The sequence below is a fragment of the Stigmatopora argus genome, chromosome 11, assembly GCF_051989625.1.
Source record: "Stigmatopora argus isolate UIUO_Sarg chromosome 11, RoL_Sarg_1.0, whole genome shotgun sequence".
Taxonomy (NCBI): Eukaryota; Metazoa; Chordata; class Actinopteri; order Syngnathiformes; family Syngnathidae; genus Stigmatopora; species Stigmatopora argus.
Genome location: NC_135397.1, coordinates 911,915 through 935,515, shown reverse-complemented (window position 1 = coordinate 935,515; position 23,601 = coordinate 911,915). Strand labels below are relative to the sequence as shown.

At 41.1% G+C, this 23,601-nt stretch overlaps 2 protein-coding genes across 7 annotated transcripts in view; both read right to left on the bottom strand.

Moving 5' to 3' along the window:
* Positions 1 to 2,964, bottom strand: part of LOC144084363 (annexin A11-like) — a 7,986-nt gene extending 5,022 nt beyond the window's left edge. Inside the window, exons 1-3 of one of the 3 annotated variants that reach the window (XM_077612711.1) lie at positions 2,934 to 2,964; positions 1,907 to 2,001; positions 870 to 1,063 (exon numbers count right to left, since the gene is read on the bottom strand). The gene's annotated coding sequence lies outside the window, so the exon portion shown is untranslated. The remainder of the gene's footprint in view (positions 1 to 869; positions 1,064 to 1,906; positions 2,002 to 2,933) is intronic. The other 2 variants (XM_077612710.1, XM_077612712.1) reach the window with 2 other exon arrangements.
* LOC144084362 (annexin A11-like) lies at positions 1,902 to 23,601 on the bottom strand. 4 transcript variants are annotated; one of them, XR_013303786.1, is made up of 17 exons: positions 23,459 to 23,601; positions 21,484 to 21,600; positions 21,076 to 21,134; positions 20,913 to 21,000; positions 20,222 to 20,310; positions 8,160 to 8,273; positions 7,976 to 8,066; positions 7,821 to 7,900; positions 7,702 to 7,758; positions 7,544 to 7,637; positions 7,375 to 7,470; positions 6,225 to 6,283; positions 5,849 to 5,971; positions 4,790 to 5,733; positions 4,616 to 4,707; positions 2,934 to 3,014; positions 1,902 to 2,001 (listed from the first exon to the last, which is right to left on the bottom strand). XR_013303786.1 is itself a non-coding variant. In XM_077612708.1 (14 exons), exons 2-14 carry the CDS (start codon positions 14,096 to 14,098, stop codon positions 5,674 to 5,676), a joined length of 1,140 nt encoding a protein of 379 aa, XP_077468834.1. In that variant the 5' UTR covers positions 14,099 to 14,142; positions 16,280 to 17,232; the 3' UTR covers positions 5,263 to 5,673. The 4 variants fall into 4 exon arrangements, 3 of the variants coding, with proteins under 3 accessions (XP_077468834.1, XP_077468833.1, XP_077468832.1); XM_077612708.1 differs by lacking the exons at positions 1,902 to 2,001; positions 2,934 to 3,014; positions 4,616 to 4,707; ... (3 more) ...; positions 21,484 to 21,600; positions 23,459 to 23,601 and adding exons at positions 8,436 to 8,545; positions 13,417 to 13,504; positions 13,583 to 13,717; positions 14,066 to 14,142; positions 16,280 to 17,232 and having other exon boundaries at positions 5,263 to 5,733; XM_077612707.1 differs by lacking the exons at positions 1,902 to 2,001; positions 2,934 to 3,014; positions 4,616 to 4,707; ... (3 more) ...; positions 21,484 to 21,600; positions 23,459 to 23,601 and adding exons at positions 8,436 to 8,524; positions 9,854 to 10,015; positions 12,188 to 12,331 and having other exon boundaries at positions 5,263 to 5,733.

The window sequence follows — 23,601 nt, the reverse complement described above, 5'->3', positions numbered from 1 at the left end:
TGGTGCCAAGTGTATAGTATTTAAATGTTCCTAAGGTGTCTGGACTCTTCTAAAGCAAACTAAGACGGACTTCTTAAAGGCTCAGGACTCTTTCGCAGCGGTTTTCAATGACCTGGACTGATCGAATTTGCTTCTTTGAGGTCATTTTGAAGACACGCAGCTCATTATCCTCAATTCATAAATAAACCGGACTGGAAAACAGAAGGCAAGGTTTGAATTGAGTGAAAAAAAATGCGACTTGTGCTGCGGAGTGGCCAGAATATTAATATTGTCATCAAGTGACGTTTCCACGTTTGTGGATGACAAGTCTTTGGGCCGTTTATTTTTTATTTTTTTTAAGATGACCAAAAATTGTCACTTAAAATAGATTTAGTGTCCATCAACAGCAGTGAATGAGTTAATGCGATCTTGTTCCGTTTCTGGTCCCACCGGATTTAAGACTTTCAAGAAGGTCATTGATTTCTTTGTAAAAAGGAACGAAAAATAATAATTGACAGCTGCAAAGAAACAATAAAAAAAAACGGATTTAACTTTAAGGTATGTCATTAATTTCCTTGGACAAGGGGGCAGTCATGTCATGTCACTAAAAACGACTCCCAAAATGATCGCCGAGACGAATTATATCAATCAAATCAAAAGCCTTTGTCATCATACACAGCTGCGTATAACAACATTGGTGGTGCTACTCCACAAAGTGTGTTTTCCCAGTAAAAAAAAACACTTTAAAGGCAAAGTAGTAACAAGGGGGAGTCATGTCATGTCACAATGCTAAAAACGACTCCCAAAAAGATCGCCGAGACTCCGCAGAAGAATTATATGTCAATATTTTAAAGGCACAAGTGTCACAAAAGTGGAATTTGGTAACTTACTTGGGTCTGTTGGAGCTCTTTTTCCTGGTATTCGTCGAGTAATGTGGCTGTCGCTGGACGATGTTTGAGTCTGGCCGCCGGTGCGAGGCTCTTTAAAGCGGATTTCATCTTGAGAAGCCCCGCCCACTGGTCGTTGACTCATACTCGCTGCTGTCAAAACGTCAAAGGATGCAGACAAATTGCATTTTTTTTCCCTGGGGAGGTGCGTGGAAAATTAAAATGTCAACTCGAGGCAATTGGGATAGGAAAAAAGAAGACGCATTAACTCATTGGCTGCTATCGACACGATAGACGTCCGATCAATTCTGACTTGGACGTCCATCGCCATCAATGGCAGTTTGACTTGATGACTCAGTACCCTTTTTCCATGTTGAAATTGATTTTATTGGTAACTGTCCATGGAAGGTTTTTTTTTAACAGGCCACAAAATAATTCTAAGGATATTCCAATAATATATATATATATATATATATATATATATATATATATATATATATACATATATGTATGTGTATATATATATATGTATATATATATATATATATATATATATATATATATATGTGTATATATATATATATATATATATATATATATATATATATATATATATATATATATATATATATATATATATATATATGTATGTATATATACGTATGCCAGTGGCAGTAGCTCCGTCCACACTTATGTTTTTCGTGTCTTACAGCCCTTCTAGCTTGTTTAAATACATTTTAATGTCTTACTACATTCTTTTTTACTTTACTTTGTACTTTGTGCTTTTGCTTTGTTGTTCTGTCTAATCACCCTCTTGCTAGTAGTCACATTTTTGCTCTTTCTTTTCACGAAGCCCGATCTGTTTAAAAAAATAATAATAATATGAATGCCAAATTTGAATCCAAATGTTTATATTCTATTTTTCCACATGTATTTAAACCCCTCTTTCAGATGGTTTGCTGAAATATATTAAGAAGTATTCTGAAATAGGCCCATTGTGTCCAGCCTGAGCCCCGAGAATGAAGAGGAGAAGAGTTTACCTTCCCGTAGGCGGTTTTGTAGGAACATAGCAGAGGAATGCGTTGCTTGTTTGAGCGACTCCCCAACAAGTCAATGATGGCTTGTTCATCCGTTCCTGATAAAAACAACACAAGACACGCCAACTTTAAAAGGGGCATACAAATTGATTTGTCACGAACTAAAGAAGAACGGCCACGAGCGTTTAGGCTGCTTTTAAAGGTGAAAGCGTGAAATTGAAAAAAAGAAAAAAAAATAGGGGGGGTTGGCCCATCTGGCTTGACAACGTCACAAACGTATCGCAAAAAAATAAAAATAAAAATGCCCAGCGACAATATCAAGGTCTAGAAAATTCGAAGAGCTCAATTCGACACAATGCATTCTTTCTTATGTAAATTGGAAAAATCCCGAGGTATAGTGGCCTGTCAATTGGAAAGATGGGCATTCCATCATGGCGGCAAAGTTAGAGCAACGATCAAACTAAAACCAACTCGTCGTGCTTTTAAACGACCAACCACATTTCTTTCTGAAGAGTTAACCGTTAAGAATTTGGGAGGATGAGTCCTCTTTTGGGGACTTTAGTCAACAAGTCGGTAAAAAAAACTGTTGAACTCGGAATGCAAGTAATGTGGCGATAAAGTACCAATAAAGGACGATTGTGCGGCAACAGAGGTGTGTGTTTTTAACAAAAAGGGGGGGGGGGGGCACAAGCGTATATTAGAGATGTCCCAGATCCGATCGCGTCATCGGAAATTGGGCCCTGTTGGGGTTATTCTGGATAATATCATAGATGTATGCATTTTAATTACTTTTGTATAAGAGTGTCTTTAATTTGAGACTGGGGCTCTTCAGAATCCTTTTGAACGAAGGCGAGTTAGGAGTGATTCTCCTTGCAAGTTGTAACCAGTGTATGTTTAAAGATGTCTTCCATGTTAATTAAATTGTATTAATAATTAACCCATCAGGCCCAATCATGTCATTGTGATTTGAAACAACCCTATTTTGGGTAGAATTGCATGTTAACTGGTAACCTTCCCATCCTTCACATACCTGGCAGAGGTGCTGGTGGGTAGACTCCAGCTAGGGGTGGGTAGGCATCCAGTTGCGGTGGGTATGCTGGTTTGCTCAAGGCTTCAAAGACAAAATCAGAAGAGCATTTTCATTTTCTAATATTATAATGCATCATTTGTGCTCTTGGTGCCAGGTGTACAGTATTTGAATGTTCCTAAGGTGTCTGGACTCTTCTAAAGCGACCTAAGACGGACTTCTTAAAGGCTCAGGACTCTTTCGCAGCGGTTTTCAATGACCTGGACTGATCGAATTTGCTTCTTTGAGGTCATTTTGAAGACACGCAGCTCATTATCCTCAATTCATAAGCTACAAAGCAAGAATCTAAAAAAAAATTTAAAAACGGATCTAACTTTCAAGTATTTAATCTATTTCTTCGGAAGAGGGAAAGAAAAATAATGATTGACAGCTGCAAAACAACAATAAAAAATAAAAACGGATTTCACTCTCAGGTATGTAGTATTTGAATTCTTTGGAAGGAAAGAAAAATAATAATATACAGCTGCAAGGCAATAATAAAAAAAACGGATTTCACTTACAGGTATGTAGTAATTGATTTCTTCGGAAGAAGGAAATAAAAATAATAATATACAGCTGCTAAGCAACAATAAAAAAACGGATTTCACTTTCAGGTATGTAGTAATTGATTTCTTTGGAAGAAGGAAAGAAAAATAATGATTGACAGCTGCAAAACAACAATAAAAAAATAAAAAATGATGTCACTTTCAGGTACGTAATAGATTTCTTTGGAAGTTTAACTCAGCGGTCCAATTGGGCCTCTGGCTAAAATAAATCTTTTCAAATGAGCTCAACGACATGGCACAAGCACGATTTGACGTCTTGGGTAAAACAAGCGAGGCTAATGGGGAAAAAATTAGCCATACAGTAAGTAAGCTAAAGGCTAGTTAAGGCTAGTAGTAACAAAGGGGAGTCTTGTCATGTCACAACGCTAAAAACGACTCCCAAAATGATCGCCGAGACGAATTATATCAATCAAATCAAAAGCCTTTATTATCATCATACACATCTGCATATAACGAAATTGATGGTGCTACTCCACAAAGTGCGTTTCCCAGTAAAAAAAAAAGGTCAATACCGTATTTTCCCGACTATAAGGCGCACATAAGTGTTAAATTTTCTCCAAAATAGCCAGGGCGCCTTATAATCCAGTGCGCTTTATATATGGACCAATACTAAAATTGTTATCACGATAAAATAAAATAAATCAGTTGATAGGGTACACTATCCTCTACAGCTCTCACAAGTACAGCAAAATGCCCCCGACTCTACTATTTTCCCCGTAGAAAAAGTACTGCGCAGTGACTGCTGGGATATGTAGTTCTTTTGTCAATACACCCAATGGATTGTGGCCTGGCGATCGGCATCAACACAGCTTTACGAAGCATGGAAGACAGCGTTGGAATAGTTACGCTAGCTACTAGCTAGCTACTATTTGCGAATGGATTGTGGCCGCCTGGACGAACGTATAAAACTCAGCGTAAAAAGTATTAAAAATTATTTTATACAAAAGGTGACGCTAGAGAAATCAATGTGTCAGCGCAAATTCATCAAGAGACGATTTGCATCCAGCCAAATCCGAAATTTGAATATGTTTGCATCCCCGCTAACAGGTTAGAGCACCAAAACGAGAAGACGGAACTCACCAGAGCCCTCCATGGCTTTTCTCAGGACCTCCACGTCTTCGAGGGGGTCGGCTCCGGCCGGGGAAGTCTTTGATGGTCCCTCTGAACACTTTCTGTAAAAAAACACAATTAAGACGTCAACGGTTGGTCCAAATGACCGTTCCGGCATCCTGCTTTTTTTTCCCTTCTTCTTACGTTGACGGGTGGGGCCAACGGCATGGCTCCGCCTCCGAGGGACGGATTCGATGAGGGGACCTTCGGGTACCCCGGCATTGGTGCCGGAAGTGACCCAGAAATGCCCCAAAAATGAAGCAAATCTAACACAAAAAAATGGACATCTATTCGTGATAAACAATTGTTTTTTTCTGTTTATTAGTTCTATTCTAGAATGATTTCCTGACCCATTTATCGCAAATTTCCACTTGATCGTGAGCCTTATCACAAATGTTTTAGTATTGCCGGTTTCCCGCCCGTTTTAAAGTGTAACGTGGAGATAAAAAAATAAAAAATATAACAATTCCACGCTTACATAACAATGTTGCTGTAGGCGTATGAACTCTGTACCTTCTCCTTTCAAGCTAAAAGCTACATATTACGTAACACTTTGTAAATATGTTTCCGTTTTAATCATAATAGTGTTGTGTCAGTAAATAGCCAGAAAGTTGGGATTGTTTTTTATTTTATTTTTATTTTCGGAGACTGGCGAATATAAATTTCCCAAAAAATGATTGCATTTTGACAAAAAACCACAAAGCACTAGCACAGTGAAATCTAGATGACAGAATAAGGCGCAATAAGATCGGGGATAAAAGTTTGGACATCCCCGGAATAGAGATTACATTGCGTGGCACATTTGTGTAGTTTTAAAAATAAGGCTTTTTAAAAAAAAAAATGTCTATATCATGTAAAGCAACTCGCTCTGTAAAATTAAAATGTAATATTGAGCAAGCAAAACAATAGACGGATTTAGTGTGCACTTGCAAGGCTAAAACTCAATTGGCGGGCGTGCATTTTGGCGCTTTGCAAATTTAGCATTATGGCTTTGACGATACGACGGCAAAAAAGGATTGCGATTGGTTTTAGTCACTGCCGCCACACAGTTTGAGAAGGAGTTTCTTGTAGTCCCCTGATGTGTCGCCCTGTTAAGAGATAAGGGGGAAAAAGAACAAAAAATGAAGGCTTTTGCCTACCTGCCTGCCTTTTTTACATCGGCTGGCCACCGACCGACGCCATTGGCTCGGCGAGGCTACTCACCTTGATGTCCTTGGCCAGCGACTTGTGATACATTTTCAAATATTCCTGGCGGATGTCCAGCATGTCCACCTCAGAACGGGACACCATGACTCGGATGAGGGTGGTGTCTTTGGTTCCCAGGCCCTGGAGTCCGTATTAGAAAAATGAAAGGAATTATCACACCAGCAAAAATATACCCGTTTAATGGTACCCAGTCCATACGCTAACGGGTGAATGGCAAAATTCCCATCGATTGTGTCACATTTTCCTGTATGATTCCAATGGCAGAATTCATAAAGCTTTGAGAGAGAGTTCAACTTTTATATTTCCATGCAGCGCTCTGAAAAATCGGTAAAAAAGTGGACAAGCGTGCATGAAGAAGACGAGTGTGACTGACCTGCATGGATTTGTAAAGCTGCTCAGCAAAGTAGGCCGGTGTATTCTTAATACACTTCACTAGAATAGAGAAAACACAGTCGTAATCTGAGCCGCTTGCTATTTGATAGCAATACAACAAATGATAAATACAAACACGCATAACCTTGAAATAAATAATAGGAAAAGTGAGGCATGGCACCGCAGTGCACACAATTGGAGCGGATTGGATCGTAACACAACATCCAAAAGAAGCATTATAAAGAGTACCGTCGCTCTAAAGGTAGCAAAAAAAGAGAAAAGATGATACTACAGGGCATTAATATTAGGGGAAATATTTTACAGCGGATTATTCCGAGTACCCCCAACAAAGTCTGTATAGAAGCGCTATAAGATAACCATGTTGCGTTTAAATAGTCACAATAGAATATTTAACAGTTGAAAAAGTGGTGATCACATTTAAACAATGTTAAAATGATTGACAGTTCTCAAACTTTTTGGCCTTATTTGCAAAAAACACGTTTTTAAAAAGGCAACGGAAGCAAAACTGAGTTTGGTTGTACTTTATTTAGACATTTTACAACTTACTCACGTCATCATCACCCACAAATCCATCAAAGTCCTCATTTTCTGTGTCCGAATTAAACAATTGCCCAAATGAGTCTTCCAAAACGCCGGGTCCCGCGGTTGTAGTTCTTAAGCCTCCGGGAATGACGGCAAGCTCCGAGTTATTATATATAATATATATACATAGTTCACAGTCTAGCTTTGAATGCTCTGTTGACGCCAACATTTAGCGGCAGGATTTCTTTTGTAAATACAGCCGAAATGATGGACAGCACCAAATTAGTGTGCTCGCCGTCATACTAACTGTATTGAAGAACTGGGTGTATTAAGAACTCTATATCCCAGCAGTCACTGCGCAGTACTTTATCTACGGGAAAATAGTAGAGTCGGGGGCTGGTTTCCGTAGTTGTCCTATCGACTGATTTATTTTATTTTATCGTGATAACAATTTTAGTATTGGTCCAAGCACACTGGATTATAAGGCGCCCTGTCTATTTTAGAGAAAAGTTAAGACTTATGTCCGCCTTATAGTCGTGAAAATACGGTACATTATTATTACTGCAATAAGCCATTTTTAGATGAAAATGGGCATAAGTAGTCCTTACCCACAGCCAGCATTCCACTTTTCAAATCTCCCACCATCTCCCTGCTGATGCTCTTCTCGATATCCATTTTAAACATCTTCAGGTACTCCTCAAAAACTATGCGAGACACCAAAACGCATGGGCATTCATGTCTCCATCCAACTTTGATTGATTGATTTTGAGTGCCCACCTGCCAGGAGGTGTTTTTTGTTCCTGCCACAAAGGATGCCATTGAACTTGGACTCGTCCGTCCCTAGTTTCTCTTCCCCGGCGGAGAAGATGTCCTGACGAGAGAGTCATTCGGTTATAAATGAAAAGGGATTTTTTTTTGCTGAAAGGGCCGCTTACCCGAGCGTCTTGCTTGGCCAGCGAAAGATCCACGTTGGTACTTTCGTCACGATTGCCCTACGTGGACGAGAGCCGGTAAAAAGAATGTTGTGGTATCGCGGTGAGTTTTAGCGGTGTACCTGCGCGAGAGAAATCAGGAGTCTGCGGAAATGCCCGGAGGTGTCGTTGCTGATGGCGTCCTCCATAGACTCCGGGAATTCTAAATGGAAGGAATCACGTCACGATCTCATCGAGGAACTCGAACCCGCCGGCTGGCGGCGTGCGTCTCTCTCACCCATTTTGTAAAGGCGCGCCATCTCCTTGAGTTCACCGTTGGAACGCGACGACAGGATCTCGGTGAGACAGACTTCGTCGGTCCCGAGGCCCTGCGGGGGAGGACAGGCGGCGCGCCACAAATGGCGTCAATGGTCTCTAACGGAAGCCATTGCTCCGGGATTTTGCCGCCGGCGTCGCTTTACCGCGATGGCGCGGTGGATCTCCGACGCGTCGAACTCGGACGGGCTTTTCATCATGGCCGTGACCAGATTACCGCAGTCGTTCGACAGTTTCTTGTTGAGGTCTTTGATCAGATCCTGGAAATGGAAACTCCGAATTAATGGCTCTCGTGCTCGCCAAAACAAAACAAAAATATGTGATGGGGACTTCCCTAGTTAAGACATGGAAACTAGTATTCTGAAATGGGCCCATTTTGTGTCCCGCCTGAGCCCCGAGGATGAAGAGGAAGCAGAGTTTACCTTCCCATAGGCGGTTTTGTAGGGAATTAGCAGAAGAAGGCGTTGCTTGTTTGAGCGACTCCCCAGCAACTCAACGATGGCCTTTTGATCTGTGAAATATAAAATGCATTCTTTTAGATTCTACCATCTTTGTCACCGCCTACTTTGGAATAAAACCCTCCAGCACGTTAGTCGGAGTAGGATTTGGCACGAGGATGACTACGAGAGGGACGTGCGCTCTGTCCGTCCATCTGGCTTGTCAACGTCACAAACGTATCGCAAAAAAATAAATACACGTACAGTAGTACAGTGGTACCTACGACCTACGATCAGCTCTTGGTACAACATGCCCGTGGTACGACAAAAAATTCGATCGAATAATTCGCCCGAGATACGATCAAAATTTCGAGATGCGACCAAGCCGGGTGGCCATGGCACTGTTTTTTTGCATCTCTTTCATGTTTAAAATATATTTACGAGCACTGGGCGGACTTTGCATTTCCCCACCCGTTTTTCCCCCACGTTGGTCTACATTTACATACAAGGTAAACAACAATGGATCGGCAGAGTTTTGCAACGGAAAGGCGACCGTTGACAATCAACATGAAGTGCGAAATAATTGAAAAATATGAGTGGGGTACGTGTTACCGAGCTCGCTCGGCAATAAGGGAGGAATCCGTCAACTATATCCACCATTCTTAAGCAGAAGGACGCAATTAAGGAGAAGAGGCCTTCCAAAGGACTAACTATCATTTCCCACCGGCGCAGTGACATTCACGACGAGATGGACAGCCTTCTTTTATTGTGGATAAAAGAAAAACAGTTAGCAGGAGATAGCGAGACCGAGTCAACCATATGTGAAAAAGCCAGCGGAATTTACCGTATTTTCACGACTATCAGGCGCACCGCACTATAAGGCGCACCCTCAATGAATTACACATTTTATTTTTTTCCCACACTGGATTATAAGGCGCCATGTCCATTTTGCAGAAAATTTAAGACTTTTAAGTGTGCCTTATAGTCGTAAAGTACATGGATTTGATAACAACAAAAGGAGAGCCTTCAACACATTCAGAACCTTGGCTGGTTCGAAAAATGTAAAAAAAGGGTTAGGGTAATCAGACACGGGGAAGCGGGAAGTTCCAAACAACTCTTGATGCGTTCGTTTCGAAGACCCCGGCTGAACGTGCGGGTGGAGTCAACCCGTTACAAAAGTAAAAAAGATTCAAACAAAATTAGAATTCAGTTTTGTGTGAAGTTACATTAAACGTTGAGTGTATGTATATATTTATCCAAGTTAATTTAAATTTGTTTGTTCGTTTACGAGTGCGTTGTTGCCGTGGATAAAGTCCCCTGGACGGTTTGCATCCAGCCAAATCCGATATTTGAATATGTTTGCAAACAGGTTAGAGCAAAAAAGGCGAGAAAATGGAACTGACCGTTGCTCTTTATGGCGTTCCTCAGGACCTCCACGTCTTTGAGGGGGTCGGCTCCGGGGAAGTCTTTGATGGTCCCTCTGAACCCACCTGCTAGGGGTGGGTAGGCATCCAGTTGGGGTGAGCAGCCATCCAGTTGTGGTGGGTGTGCTGGGTTGCTCATGGCTTCAAAGACAAAATCAGAAGAGCATTTTCATTTTCTAATATTAGAATGCATCATTTGTGCTCTTGGTGCCAAGTGTACAGTATTTGAATGTTCCCAAGTTGTCTGGACTCTTCTAAAGCGACCTAAGACGGACTTCTATAAGGCTCAGGACCCTTTCGCAGCGGTTTTCAATGACCTGGACTGATGGAATTTGCTTCTTTCAGGTCATTTGGAAGACACGCAGCTCATTATCCTCAATTCATAAATAAACCGGACTGGAAAACAGAAGGCAAGGTTTGAATCGAGTGAAAAAAAATGTGACTTGTGCTGCGGAAATGGCGCTACATGAGTGGCCATAATATTAATATTGTCATCAAGTGACGTTTACACGTTTGTGGCGGCCAAGTCTTTGGGGCGTTTAAAAAAAAAAAATTAAGATGACCAAAAATAGTTACTTAAAATTGATTTCGCGTCCATTGCCGTCAACGGCAGTGAATGAGTTAATGGGATCTTGTTCCGTTTCTGGTCTCACCGGATTTAAGACTTTCAGGCATGTCATTGATTTCTTTGGAAAAAGGAACGAAAAATAATAATTGACAGCTGCAAAGAAACAATAAAAAAAAAAATTAAAAACCGGATTTTACTTTCAGGTACGTAATTGATTTCTTTGGAAGAAGTAACAAAAAAAATAATGATTGACAGCTGCAAAGCAACAATAAAAAAATAAAAATAAAAACCGGATTTTACTTTCAGGTACGTAATTGATTTCTTTAGAAGAAGTAACAAAAAAAATTTAAAACCGGATTTTATTTTTAGGTACGTAATTGATTTCTTTGGAAGAAGTAACAAAAAAAGAATGATTGACAGCCTTCACGCCCTAAACCTAAAGGAAGTGCAGCATGTAACGTCTTCCTTTGATAGCCCTATTTTTGATACTGTATTCATGAACAGTGAGTCAACAAACTCACAATGTCTAGCTATTCAAAAATAAACAAGAGCTTAACTCAATTGTGCCTCTGGCTAAAATAAATCTTTTCAAATGAGCTAAATGACATGGCAGAAGCACGATTTGACGTCTTGGGTAAAACAAGCGAGGCTAATGGGGAAAAAATAAGCCGTACAGTACCGTATTTTGCTGTTTAATATACCCGGGTATATTAAATGATTGTTGCTTTTTGGAGCCTCCCATTTGTGCGCCATTTAATATACCCTTGCCATTTAATATAGCCCTGCCATTTAATATATTAAACAGCTTTTTTGGCAAGATTTATATGGTGTTCATGGGGGCATAATTAAAATTAAATTAAAATTCCAAGTCAGATTTTATTCAGCAGTAAGTACTTTTAACCTGAGCACTAAGTCGTTTTAGTCTGCAAAACGTTGATGCACCCCGTCACGGCATAAAGAGTGCGTAGTGGATCCTACCTTCCCGTTTGTGCGCCATTTAATATACCCCTGCCGTTTAATATATATATGTATATTAAATGGGGGGTATATTAAACAGCAAAATATGGTAAGTAAGCTAAAGATAAAATAAGTAGTGTTAAGGCTAGTAGTAACAAGGGGGAGTCATGTCATGTCATGTCACAACGCTAAAAACGACTCCTTAAATCACAGGTGTCAAAGTGGCGGCCCGGGGGCCAAATCTGGCCCGCCGCATAATATTGTGTGGCCCGGGAAAGTAAATGATGAGTGCTGACTTTCTGTTTTAGGATCAAATTAAAATGAAGATTATAGATGTATATTATATTTCCTGATTTTCCCCCTTTTAAATCAATCATTGCATTTTTTTCATCCATGTTTGTTTTTTGTATTTTGTTTTTTGTTCAAAAATCATTTTGTAAAATCAAAAAATATATAAAAATATTTTCTATTTCCACTTTAATATGGAACATAATGATTAACAGATTTTCCCTTACTAAGAAAAAAAGCTCAAATAATTGTTTTTTTAGATCTATAAAAAACGGAATATTCGGGACTTTTGATCCAGTTCTTTAATCAATTTATAAAAAATATCTAAATATTATATCCAAAATGGTCCGGCCCACATGAAATCGAGTTGACATTAATGCAGCCCGCGAACCAACCCGAGTCTGACACCCTTGCCTTAAATGATCGCCGAGACCCCGCAAACGAATTATATGTGAATATTTTAAAGACGAATGTGTCACTCGTAGATTTTGGTAACTTACTTGGGTCTGTTGGAGCTCTTCTTCCTGGTATTCTTCGAGTAACGAGGCTGTCGCTGGACGACGTTTAAGGCTGGCTGCCGGTGCGAGGCTCTTTTAAGGCGGATTTCATCGTGAGAAGCCCCGCCCACTGGTTGTTGACTCACTCGCTGCTGCCAAAATGTCAAAGAAACCAGACAAAACACATTTTTCCACTGGGGAGGTGCGTGGGAAATTAAAAGGCCAACTCGAGACAATTGGGATAGGTAAAAAAAAAAAAAGAAGCATTAACTCATTGGCTGCTATCGACACGATAGACATCCGATCAATTCTGACTTGGACGTCCATCGCCATCAATGGCAGTTTGACGTGATGACTCACTACCCTTTTTCCATGATGAAATTGATTTTATTGGTAACTGTCCATGGAAGGTTTTTTTAACAGGCCACAAAATAATTCAAAGCATATTCCAATAATATATATAAAGAAAATTTAACTACCAGAAGAAAAACAACTGTTAATTTAAGAGCCTGAATGGAGATGGTACACAGTTACACAGTTGTTGGCTACAGCGACATCGTTATGTAAGCGTGGAATTGTTAGTTTTTATTTTTTTATCGCCACGTTACACTTTAAAATACACGTACAGTACCGTATTTTGCTGTTTTATACACCCGGCAGGGGTATATTAAATGGCTCGCAAACGGGAAGTTATGGTTCCCCTACGCACTCTTTATGCCGTGACGGGGTGCATCAACGTTTTGCAGACTAAAACGACTTAGTGCTCAGGTTAAAACGACTTACTACTGAATAAAGTCTGACTTGGGAATTTTAATGAACTTAAGTATCTATAATTATGCCCCCATGAACAGCATATTAAACGGCAGGGGTATATTAAATGGCGCACAAACGGGAGGCTCAAAAAAGCAAAAATCATTTAATATACCGGGTATATTAAACGGCAAAACACGGTAGTATTTTATTTATTTACATGAGCGAAGCAAAAAAAATGCCCAGCGACAATATCAAATTCAAGAAAATTGAAATCAGAAGCGCTCAATTCGACACAATGCATTCTTTCTTATGTAAATTGGAAAAATCCTGAGGTATATTGCCCCCCAAAAAAATGATTTCGTACAAAAGGTGACGCTAGAGAAATCCACATGTCAGCGCAAATTCATCTAGAGATTGTTTGCATCCAGCTAAATCTGATATTTGAATATTTTTGCAAACAGCAAAAAGATGGAACTCACCGTTGCTCTTCATGGCTTTCCTCAGGACCTCCACGTCTTTGAGGGGGTGGGCTCCGGGGAAGTCTTTGATGGTCCCTCTGAACTCTTTCTGTAAAAACACAATTACGATGTCAACGGTTGGTCCAAATGATCGTTCCGGCGTCCTGCTTTTTTTTTTTCTTCTTACGTTGACGGGTGGGGCCAACGGCATGGCTCCGCCTCCGAGGGACGGATTCGACGAGGGGTCCCCCGAGCCGGTGGGGTCGGGAGACGGGGCGCCGGGGTTGACCATCCCTGGACCTTGGGGGGCGCTTCCTCCTGGCTGTGGGTACAAGCCATACAACAGTTGGTTAAGGACAGGGGCAAGGTATCCGCCTGGTGGGTAAATGGAGGGGTATGCCGCAAGGGCGGAAAGGTAGGGCTTTGGAGGAAAACACCCCACGCCTTGACACATGGGCGTGGCCTGTCAATTGGAAAGATGGGCGTTCCATCATGGCGGCAAAGTTAGAACCAACTCGTCGTGCTTTAAAAAGGGCCAACCACATTTCAAAGTAGGGTTGTCCCAATGGCAGGTTACGGAACTTGAAAATCACAAATCTTGCGAACAAAATATGTCAATATTTGGGTTGGTCGGATCCGATTCGGAGATCTGGCGTCATTGTACACCTACCATGCCAGCATTGTAGTTGGCCAGGTGGTTCATGCCGATGGCGAGATATCCACTGGGAGGCCCGCCTACCCGAGTTCCTGCAACATATGACAAACAAGAAGTCAGCTGACACTCGGTGCTTTCGGAAGAGTTAACCATTAAGAATTTGGGAGGGATGAGTCCTCTTTTTGGGACTTTAGTCAACAAGTCGGTAAAAAAAACTGTGGAACTCGGAATGCAAGTAATGTGCCAAGTGCAAATAAAGGACGATTGTGCGGCAAGAGGTTTGTGGGGTTTTGTTTTTTTTAAAGTAGTATATAGTATTTGAATGTTCCTAAGGTGTCTGGACTCTTCTAAAGCGACCTAAGACAGACTTCTATAAGGCTCAGGACCCTTTCGCAGGGGTTTTCAATGACCTGGACTGATTGAATTTGCTTCTTTGAGGTCATTTGGAAGACACGCAGCTCATTATCCTCAATTCATAAATAAACCAGACTGGAAAACAGAAGGGAAGGTTTGAATTGAGTGAAAAAAAAATGCAATTTGTGCTGCGGAGTGGCCAGAATACTAATATTGTCCTCAAGTGACGTTTCCACATTTATGGATGTCAAATCTTTGGGGCGTTTATTTTTTATTTTTGTTTCTGGTCTCACCGGATTTAAGACTTTCTGGTAGGTCATTGATTTCTTTGGAAGAAGGAAATAAAAATAATAGACAGCTGCAAAGACAAAATTTAAAAAAAAATTAAAACCAGATTTTCTTTTTAGGTACGTAATTGATTTCTTTGGAAGAAGTAACAAAAAATAATGATTGACAGCTGCAAAGCAACAATAAAAAAATTAAAATAAAAACCGGATTTTACTTTCAGGTACATAATTGATTTCTCTGGAAGAAGTAACAAAAAGAAAATTAAAACCGGATTTTATTTTTAGGTACGTAATTGATTTCTTTGGAAGAAGTAACAAAAAAAAATTTAAAACCGGATTTTATTTTTAGGTACGTAATTGATTTCTTTGGAAGAAGTAACAAAAAAAAATTTAAAACCGGATTTTATTTTTAGGTACGTAATTGATTTCTTTGGAAGAAGTAACAAAAAAAAATTTAAAACCGGATTTTATTTTTAGGTACGTAATTGATTTCTTTGGAAGAAGTAACAAAAAATAATGATTGACAGCTGCAAAGCAACAATAAAAATAAAATAAAAAACGGATTTAACTTTCAGGTCCGTCATTGATTTCTTTGGAAAAAGTAACGAAAAATAATTGACAGTTGCACAGCAACAATGATTTAAAAAAATGTCAAAAGCAATGGTTCTATAACGCCCTAAAGCAGGGGTGGGGAACCTTTTTGAAAGAGAGAGCCATAAACAGTTTTTATTTTCTAATGTTATTTCTAAAGAGCCATTCTCAGAATTTAAAAGTAAAAATATATGAAAATGTGCGTTTTTTGTGTCATTTCACCACTTTTTAATCACCAAAAGTCTGTGAATTCTTTTGACAACATTTTTATGCTGTTGCTAATTAATCAGTATCAATGAGATGATGCATGCAGAAGAGTAATAAAAACTAAATTATGATTAAAGTGGTGCTACAGCTCGTCTCAAGGCCACAGTGTCAACGTGACGCTCCTATTGGTGCGTTCGGGACTCGGCTCTCTCACTAGTCATTTCCATATTTTACCTCACAGGTTAGTGGAGAGCCATATGCACCCATGGAAAAAGCCACATATGGCTCCCGAGCCGTAGGTTCCCTACCCCTGCCCTAAAGGAAGTGCAGCATGTAACGCCTTCCTTTGATAGCCCCATTTTTGATTCTGTATTCGGGAACAGCGAGTCAACAAACTGATAATGGCTAGCTATTCAAAAATAAACAAGAGCTTAACTCAGCGGTCCAATTTTGCCTCTGGCTAAAATAAATCTTTTCAAATGAGCTCAAGGACATGGTAGCAGCACATTTTGACGTCTTGGGTAAAACAAGCGAGGCTAATGGTGAAAAAATAAGCCGTACGGTTAGTAAGCTAAAGATAAAACAAGTAGTGTTAAGGCTAGTAGTAACAGGGGGGGGGGGTCATGTCATGTCATGTCACAACGTTAAAAACGACTCCTAAAATATTCGCCGAGACGAATTATATAAATGAAATGCCTTTATTATCATCATACACGGCTGCGTATAACGAAATTGGTGGTGCTACTCCACAAACTGCGTTTTCGCAGTAAAAAAAAATCAGATGGTTTACCTTTACTGGCTCCACCAGCCGGTCGGCGTCCACCGCGGACTCCAAGTTCTGGTGGCAGCGCTCCAGTAACTCTTTGTGCTTGGGTTCCATTGCTGTGGTGGTGGTGGCTGGTGGTGGCCCGTATTGGCCGTTGTTCCACCCCGCCTGAGCCGCCGCCTTAGCTTCCGCCAAGCTAACGCTTATACCCGTAAGCTATCCGAAGTAGCGAGCGATTAGCCAATTTACGCGAGTTCTCCTGAGCCGCCGCGGCATCAGGAGAGCACCGTTCACAGCGCCGCAGTCGTGGGAAAGGCACGCGGAGCCATGTTGCTTGCCGCCTGGCCGAGGGAAGGAGGAAGGCAAGGTAAAAAAACAAACAAAAAGAAGTCATGCAACTCCGTCGCCGAGACTCCGCTCCGCTGTATCCTCCGTTATGTCTGAGTGAGTCAGCAGTTGCTGCCCGCTGTCAATCAACCAGGCGCGCAATGCCCAAATTTGGTTGAGGAGGCGGGGCTTCGACCTGTCGCGCTCGCTTCTTCAATGGGCGTCGACGTGACGTCACGTGGGGTCGACGATGATAATTGAATTGGAGATGGATTCGACCAATGTGTATATATTTTCATTGTTATGCTGATGATCAATTCAGTGAAACCACAGAGCGTCCACCTCATTTTAGGCCAATGACAGGTCGTTTTTCTGCTGATTTTGAGTCACTTTCTATTCCCAGTGACCCAGAAATGCCTCCAAAATGAACAGGAAATACCGAAATAGAGATTACATTGCGTGGCACATTTTTATTTTAAGTCAGAACGTTTGAAAAGCGATTCCACTTTCAGCAGATGAAGCAGATTACCAATTCTGTTAATACAGAAATTTACATTTATGTAAATTTAACAATAAGGCTTTAAAAAAAAAAATCATGTAAAGCAACTTGCTCTGTAAAATTAAAATGTAATATTGAGCAACCCAAAAAATAGAAGGCTTTAGTGTTCGCTTGCAAGGCTACATCTAGATTGGCGTGCATGCATTTTTGCGCTTTGCAAATGTAGCATTAAGGCTTTGACGATACGACGGCAAAAAGGATTGCGATTGGTTTTAGTCATTGCCGCCACACAGTTTGAGAAGGAGATTCTTGTAGTCCCCTGATGTGCCGTCCTGTTAAGAGATAAGGGGGGGGGGGAAGCCTTTGGCCTGCCTGCCTGCCTTTTTTTCATTGGCTGGCCACCGACCGACGCCATTGGCTCGGCGAGGCTACTCACCTTGATGTCCTTGGCCAGCGACTTGTGGTACTTTTTCAAATATTCCTGGCGGATGTCCAGCATGTCCACCTCGGAACGGGACACCATGACTCGGATGAGGGTGGTTCTGCAGGCCTGGAGTACGCATCAGAAAAATGAAAGGAATGATCGCACCAGCAAAAATATATTTAATGCTACCCAGTCCATACGCTAATGGCAAAATTCCCATCAATTGTGTCACATAAAAACTATTTTTCCTGTATCGTCCCAATAGCAGAATTCATAAAGCTTTGAGAGAGAGTTCAACTTTTCTATTTCCATGCAGCGCTCTGTAAAATGCATCGGTAAAAAAGTAGAAAAGCGTGCATAAAGAAGAAGAGTGTGACTGACCTTGATGGATTTGTAAAGCTGCTCAGCAAAGTAGGCCGGTGTATTTTTAATACACTTCACTAGAATAGAGAAAACACAGTCGTAATCTGAGCCGCTTGCTATTCGATAGCAATACAACAAATGATAAACACAAACACACATAACCTTGAAATAAATAATAGGAAAAGTGAGTGTCAGGCAGGCATGCCACCGCAGTGCACACAATGAAAAGCGGATTGGATCGTAACACAACATCCAAAAGAAGCATTTAAAGAGTACAGTTGCTCTAATGGTAGCAGAAAAAAAGAGAAAAGATGATACAGGGCATTAATATTAGGGGAAATATTTTACAGCGGATTATTCCGAGTACCCCCAACAAAATCTGTATAGAAGCGCTATAAGATAACCAACCACGTTTTGTTTAAAACGAGGACGTTTATAGTCACAATAGAATATTTAACAGTTGAAAAAGTGGCGATCACATTTGCACAATGTTAAAATGATTGACGGTTCTCAAACTTTTCGGCCTTATTTGCTTTCCCAAGAAGGCTTACGGCTGGAATTATAATAAGTGTGAAGTGGCAACTAAGGTGAAACAAACTGCAAAAATAAGCGCGTGTTATGCGTGACTTTTTAAATGGACTTTTATCACTGTTAAGTAAAGAAAAAAATGACAGTATTCCCTCGAGTGTCACAGTTAATCTGTTCCATAACCACCCGTATTAAGAGAATTTCCGCAAATTAGAGGAGGAAACATATGTATATCTAACATAGCGTATATGTAACATATCCATTTTAAAAAATATATTATTCCCTCAGCCAATGTATAACCCTCCCACACACTCCTCTCAAATGTAATTGATGTACATTATTATTACTGCAATGAGCCATTAATAGAGAAAATGGGCAAAAGTGGTTGTGGAGTATGGAATGTATTCTTATGCTTTTTCTTAGTCAATTGGTTTATTTAGTGGAGTCACTAGAATATAATTTTGCATAGCCTAGTGGAAATTTCCATCATGACACTTATTAGTTAGGGGCGCGTCATCTACCATGACACGCCCATTTCTTTGTTCACATTTTCCCACCTAAAGTTTGTATCTATGTCACATGATCTTTGTTAATAAAACTAGCGGATCTGTTGGAGGCAGGCGGGGATTCAAACTGGTCAGGCTGGAGGTTAGTACATCTACTGGCGCTGGCTACTCTGACTCCCTGCTTCAGCTGAAGCTAGTTAAAACTCATCACGGCTGACTCTGTGTGCTTCCTCTAATTCGAAGTTATTGAATGTATATGGATTAGATCCGACAGTGGTCCTTACCCACAGCCAGCATTCCACTTTTCAGATCTCCCGACATCTCCCTGCGGATGCTCTTCTCGATATCCACTTCAAACATCTCCAGGTACTCCTCAAAAACTATGTGAGACACCAAAACGCATGGGCATTCATGTCTCCATCCAACTTTGATTGATTGATTTTGAGTGCCCACCTGCCCGGAGGTGGTTTTTGCTCCTGCCACAAAGGACGGCATTGAACTTGGACTCGTCCGTCCCCCATTTCGCTTCCCCGGCGGCGTAGAGGGCCTGGCGAGAGAGTTACTCGGTTATAAACAAAAAGGGATTTTTTTCTGAAAGGGCCGCTTACCTGAGCGTCTTTCTTGGCCAGCGAAAGATCCACGTTGGTACTTTCGTCACGATTGCCCTACGTGGACGAGAGCCGATAAAAAGAATGTCGTGGCCGGGGCGGCATCGCGGTGAGTTTTAGCGGCGTACCTGCGCGAGGGAAATCAGGAGTTTGCGGAAATTGCAGGAGGTGTCGCCGGTGATGGCGTCCTCCATCGACTCGCTGGCGCCGCCGTCTTCGTCAACCGTTTTGTAAAGACGCGCCATCTCCTTGATTTCGCTGTTGGAACGCGACGACAGGATCTCGATGAGACAGTCTTCATCGGTCCCGAGGCCCTGCGGGGGAGGAGAGGCGGCGCGCCACAAATGGCGTCAACGGTCTCCTGGCCTTTTGAACGAGCCTAACGGAAGCCATCGCCCCGGGATTTTGCCGCCGGCAGGAGCGGCGTCGCTTTACCTCGATGGCGCGCTTCATCTCCGACGCGTCAAACTCGGACGGGCTCTTCAACATGGCCATGACCAGCTTCTTGAAGTCGCCTGACAGTTCCGAGTTGAGGTCTTTGATCAAATCCTGGAAATGGAAACTTGGAATTAATGGCACCCGTGCTCGCCAAAACAAAAGAAAAATATGTGATGGGGACATCCCTAGTTTAGACATGGAAACTAGTATTCTGAAATGGGCCCATTTTGTGTCCAGCCTGAGCCCCGAGAATGAAGAGGAAGCAGAGTTTACCTTCCCATAGGCGGTTTTGTAGGGAATTAGCAGAAGAAGGCGTTGCTTGTTTGAGCGACTCGCCAGCAAGTCAACGATGGCCTGTCGATCTGTGAAATATAAACTGCATTCTTTTAGATTCTACCATCTTTGTCACCGCCTACTTTGGAATAAAACCCTCTAGGAACGGAAGTAGGAGTAGGATTTGGCACGAGGAAGACTACACACACAATGTCAGCTCAGCCTTGAGTTGATTTCCCGGGCCAGAAGAAATACGGGTCAACTTTACAATGGCCATACAAATTAATGTGTCAAGAACTAAAGAAGAACGGCCACGCGCGTTTAGGCTGCTTTTAAGGTGGCTTGTCAACGTCAAAAACGTATTGCAAAAAAATAAAAACACGTACAGTAGTATATTTATATTTACATGAGCGAAGCAAAAAAAAAAAAAAAGCCCAGCGACAATATCAAATTCAAGAAAATAGAAATCCGAAGAGCTCAATTCGACACAATGCATTCTTTCTTATTTAAATGGGAAAAATCCCGAGGTATATTGCCCCCCCCCCCAAATTATTTCATACAAAAGGTGACGCTAGAGAAATCAACATGTCAGCGCAAATTCATCACGAGACGGTTTGCATCCAGCCAAATCCGATATTTAAATATGTTTGCAAACAGGTTAGAGCAAAAAAGGCGAGAAGATGGAACTGACCCTTGCTCTTTATGGCTTTCCTCAGGACCTCCACGTCTTTGAGGGGGTCGGCTCCGGGGAAGTCTTTGATGGTCCCTCTGAACTCTTTCTGTAAAAACACAATTACGACGTCAGCGGTTGGTCCAAATGACCGTTCCGGCGTCCTGTTTTTTTTTCTTCTTACGTTGACGGGTGGGGACGGATTCGGCATTGGCGGCGGCAAGACATAGGTGGGCTTGGGACCTTGGGGGGGGGGACATATGGCAAACAAGAAGTCAGCTGACACCCGGTGCTTTCTGAAGAGTTAACCATTAAGAATTTGGGAGGGATGAATCCTCTTTTTGGGACTTTAGTCAACAAGTCGGTAAAAAAACTGTTGAACTCCGAATGCAAGTAATGTGGCGGTGAAGTGCCAATAAAGGACGATTGTGCGGCAACAGAGGTTTGGGTGTTTTTTAAAAAAAAAGTGGGGGCACAAGCGTATATTAGAGATGTCCCAGATCCAAACGTGTCATCGGAAATTGTAATTTGAAACAACCCTGTTTTGGGTAGAATTGCATGTTAGCTGGTAACTTTCCCATCCTTGACATACCTGGCAGAGGTACTGGTATGTACTCTGGGGGTGTGTAGACATCCAGTTGTAGTGGGTAGACTCCAGCTAGTGGTGGGTAGGCATCCAGTTGTAGTGGGTATGCTAGTTTGCTCATGGCTTCAAAGAGAAAATCAGAAGAGCATTTTCATTTTCTAATATTAGAATGCATCATTTGTGCTCTTGGTGCCAAGTGTATAGTATTTAAATGTTCCTAAGGTGTCTGGACTCTTGTAAAGCGACCTAAGACGGACTTCTTAAAGGCTCAGGACCCTTTCGCAGCGGTTTTCAATGACCTGGACTGATGAATTTGCTTCTTTTGGGTCATTTTGAAGACACGCAGCTCATTATCCTCAATTCATAAATAAACCGGACTGGAAAACAGAAGGCAAGGTTTGAATTGAGTGAAAAAAATGCAATTTGTGCTGCGGAGTGGCCAGAATATTAATATTGTCATCAAGTGACGTTTTCATGTTTGTGGATGACAAGTCTTTGGGCCGTTTATTTTTTTTAAGATGACCAAAAATTGTCACTTAAAATAGATTTAGTGTCCATCAACAGCAGTGAATGAGTTAATGCGATCTTGTTCTGTTTCTGGTCTCACCGGATTTAAGACTTTCAGTTAGGTCATTGATTTCTTTGGAAAAAGTCACAAAAAATAGACAGTTGCAAAGAAAGAATTTTAAAAAAAAAATTAAAACCAGATTTTATTTTTAGGTAGGTCATCGATTTCTTTGGAAGAAGTAACGAAAAATAATAATTGACAGCTGCAAAGAAACAATAAAAAAAATAAAACCGGATTTAATTTTTAGGTACGTAATTGACTTCTTTGGAAGAAGGAAAGAAAAATAATGATTGACAGCTGCAAAACAACAATAAAAAAATGTAAAAACCGGATTTCACTTTCAGGTATTTAATCTATTTCTTTGGAAGAAGGAAAGAAAAATAATGATTGACAGCTGCAAAACAACAATAAAAAAAATTAAAAACCGGATTTAACTTTCAGTTACATAATAGATTTCTTTGGAAGCTTAACTCAGCGGTTCAATTGTGACTCTGACTAAAATAAATATTTTCAAATGAGCTCAACGACATGGCAGCAGCACGTTTCGACGTCTTGGGTAAAACAAGCGAGGCTAATGGGGAAAAAATAAGCCGTACAGTTAGTAAGCTAAAGATAAAACAAGTAGTGTTAAGGCTAGTAGTAACAAGGGGGAGTCTTGTCATGTCATGTCACAACGCTAAAAACGACTCACAAAATGATCGCCGAGACAAATCATATCAATCATATCAAAAGCCTTTATTATCATTATACACAGCTGCCTATAACGAAATTGGTGGTGCTACTCCACAAAGTGCGTTTTCCCAGTAAAAAAAATGTCAACACTTTAAAGCAGGGGTAGGGAACCTATGGCTCGGGAGCCATATGTGGCTCTTTTGATGGGTGTATATGGCTCGCCGCTAACCTGTGTGATAAAGTATGTGAACCGCTGGTGAGAGACAGTCTAAGTCCCGAACGCACCAATGGGAGCGTCACACTGTGGCGCTGACACTATCTCTAGTGCCTTTTTAATCATAATTTTTCTTCATTATACTCTTCTGCATGCTTACTCTCATTGATACTCATTGATTAGCAACAGTGAAAAAATATTCTTAAAAGAATTCAGAGACTTTTTTTACTTTCAAAGTGGTGAAATGATTAATAAATGCACACATTTTCATCTATTTTTACTTTTAAATTCTGAGTATGGCTCTCAAGGAATAATGTTTGAAAATATGAATTGTTTATGGCTCTTTTCGTCAATAAGGTTCCCGACCCCTGCTTTAAAGGGTAGTAGTAACAAGGGGGAGTCTTCTCATGTCATGTCATGTCACAACGCTAAAAACGACTCCCAAAATGATCGCCAAGACCCCGCAGACGAATTACGTGTCAATATTTTAAAGGCAAAAGTGTCACTCATGCATTTTGGTAACTTACTTGGGTCTGTTGGAGCTCTTCTTCCTGGTATTCGTGGAGTACGCTGGACGACGTTTAAGGCTGGCTGCCGGTGCGAGGCTCTTTTAAGGCGGATTTCATCTTGAGAAGCCCCGCCCACTGGTTGTTGACTCACTCGCTGCTGC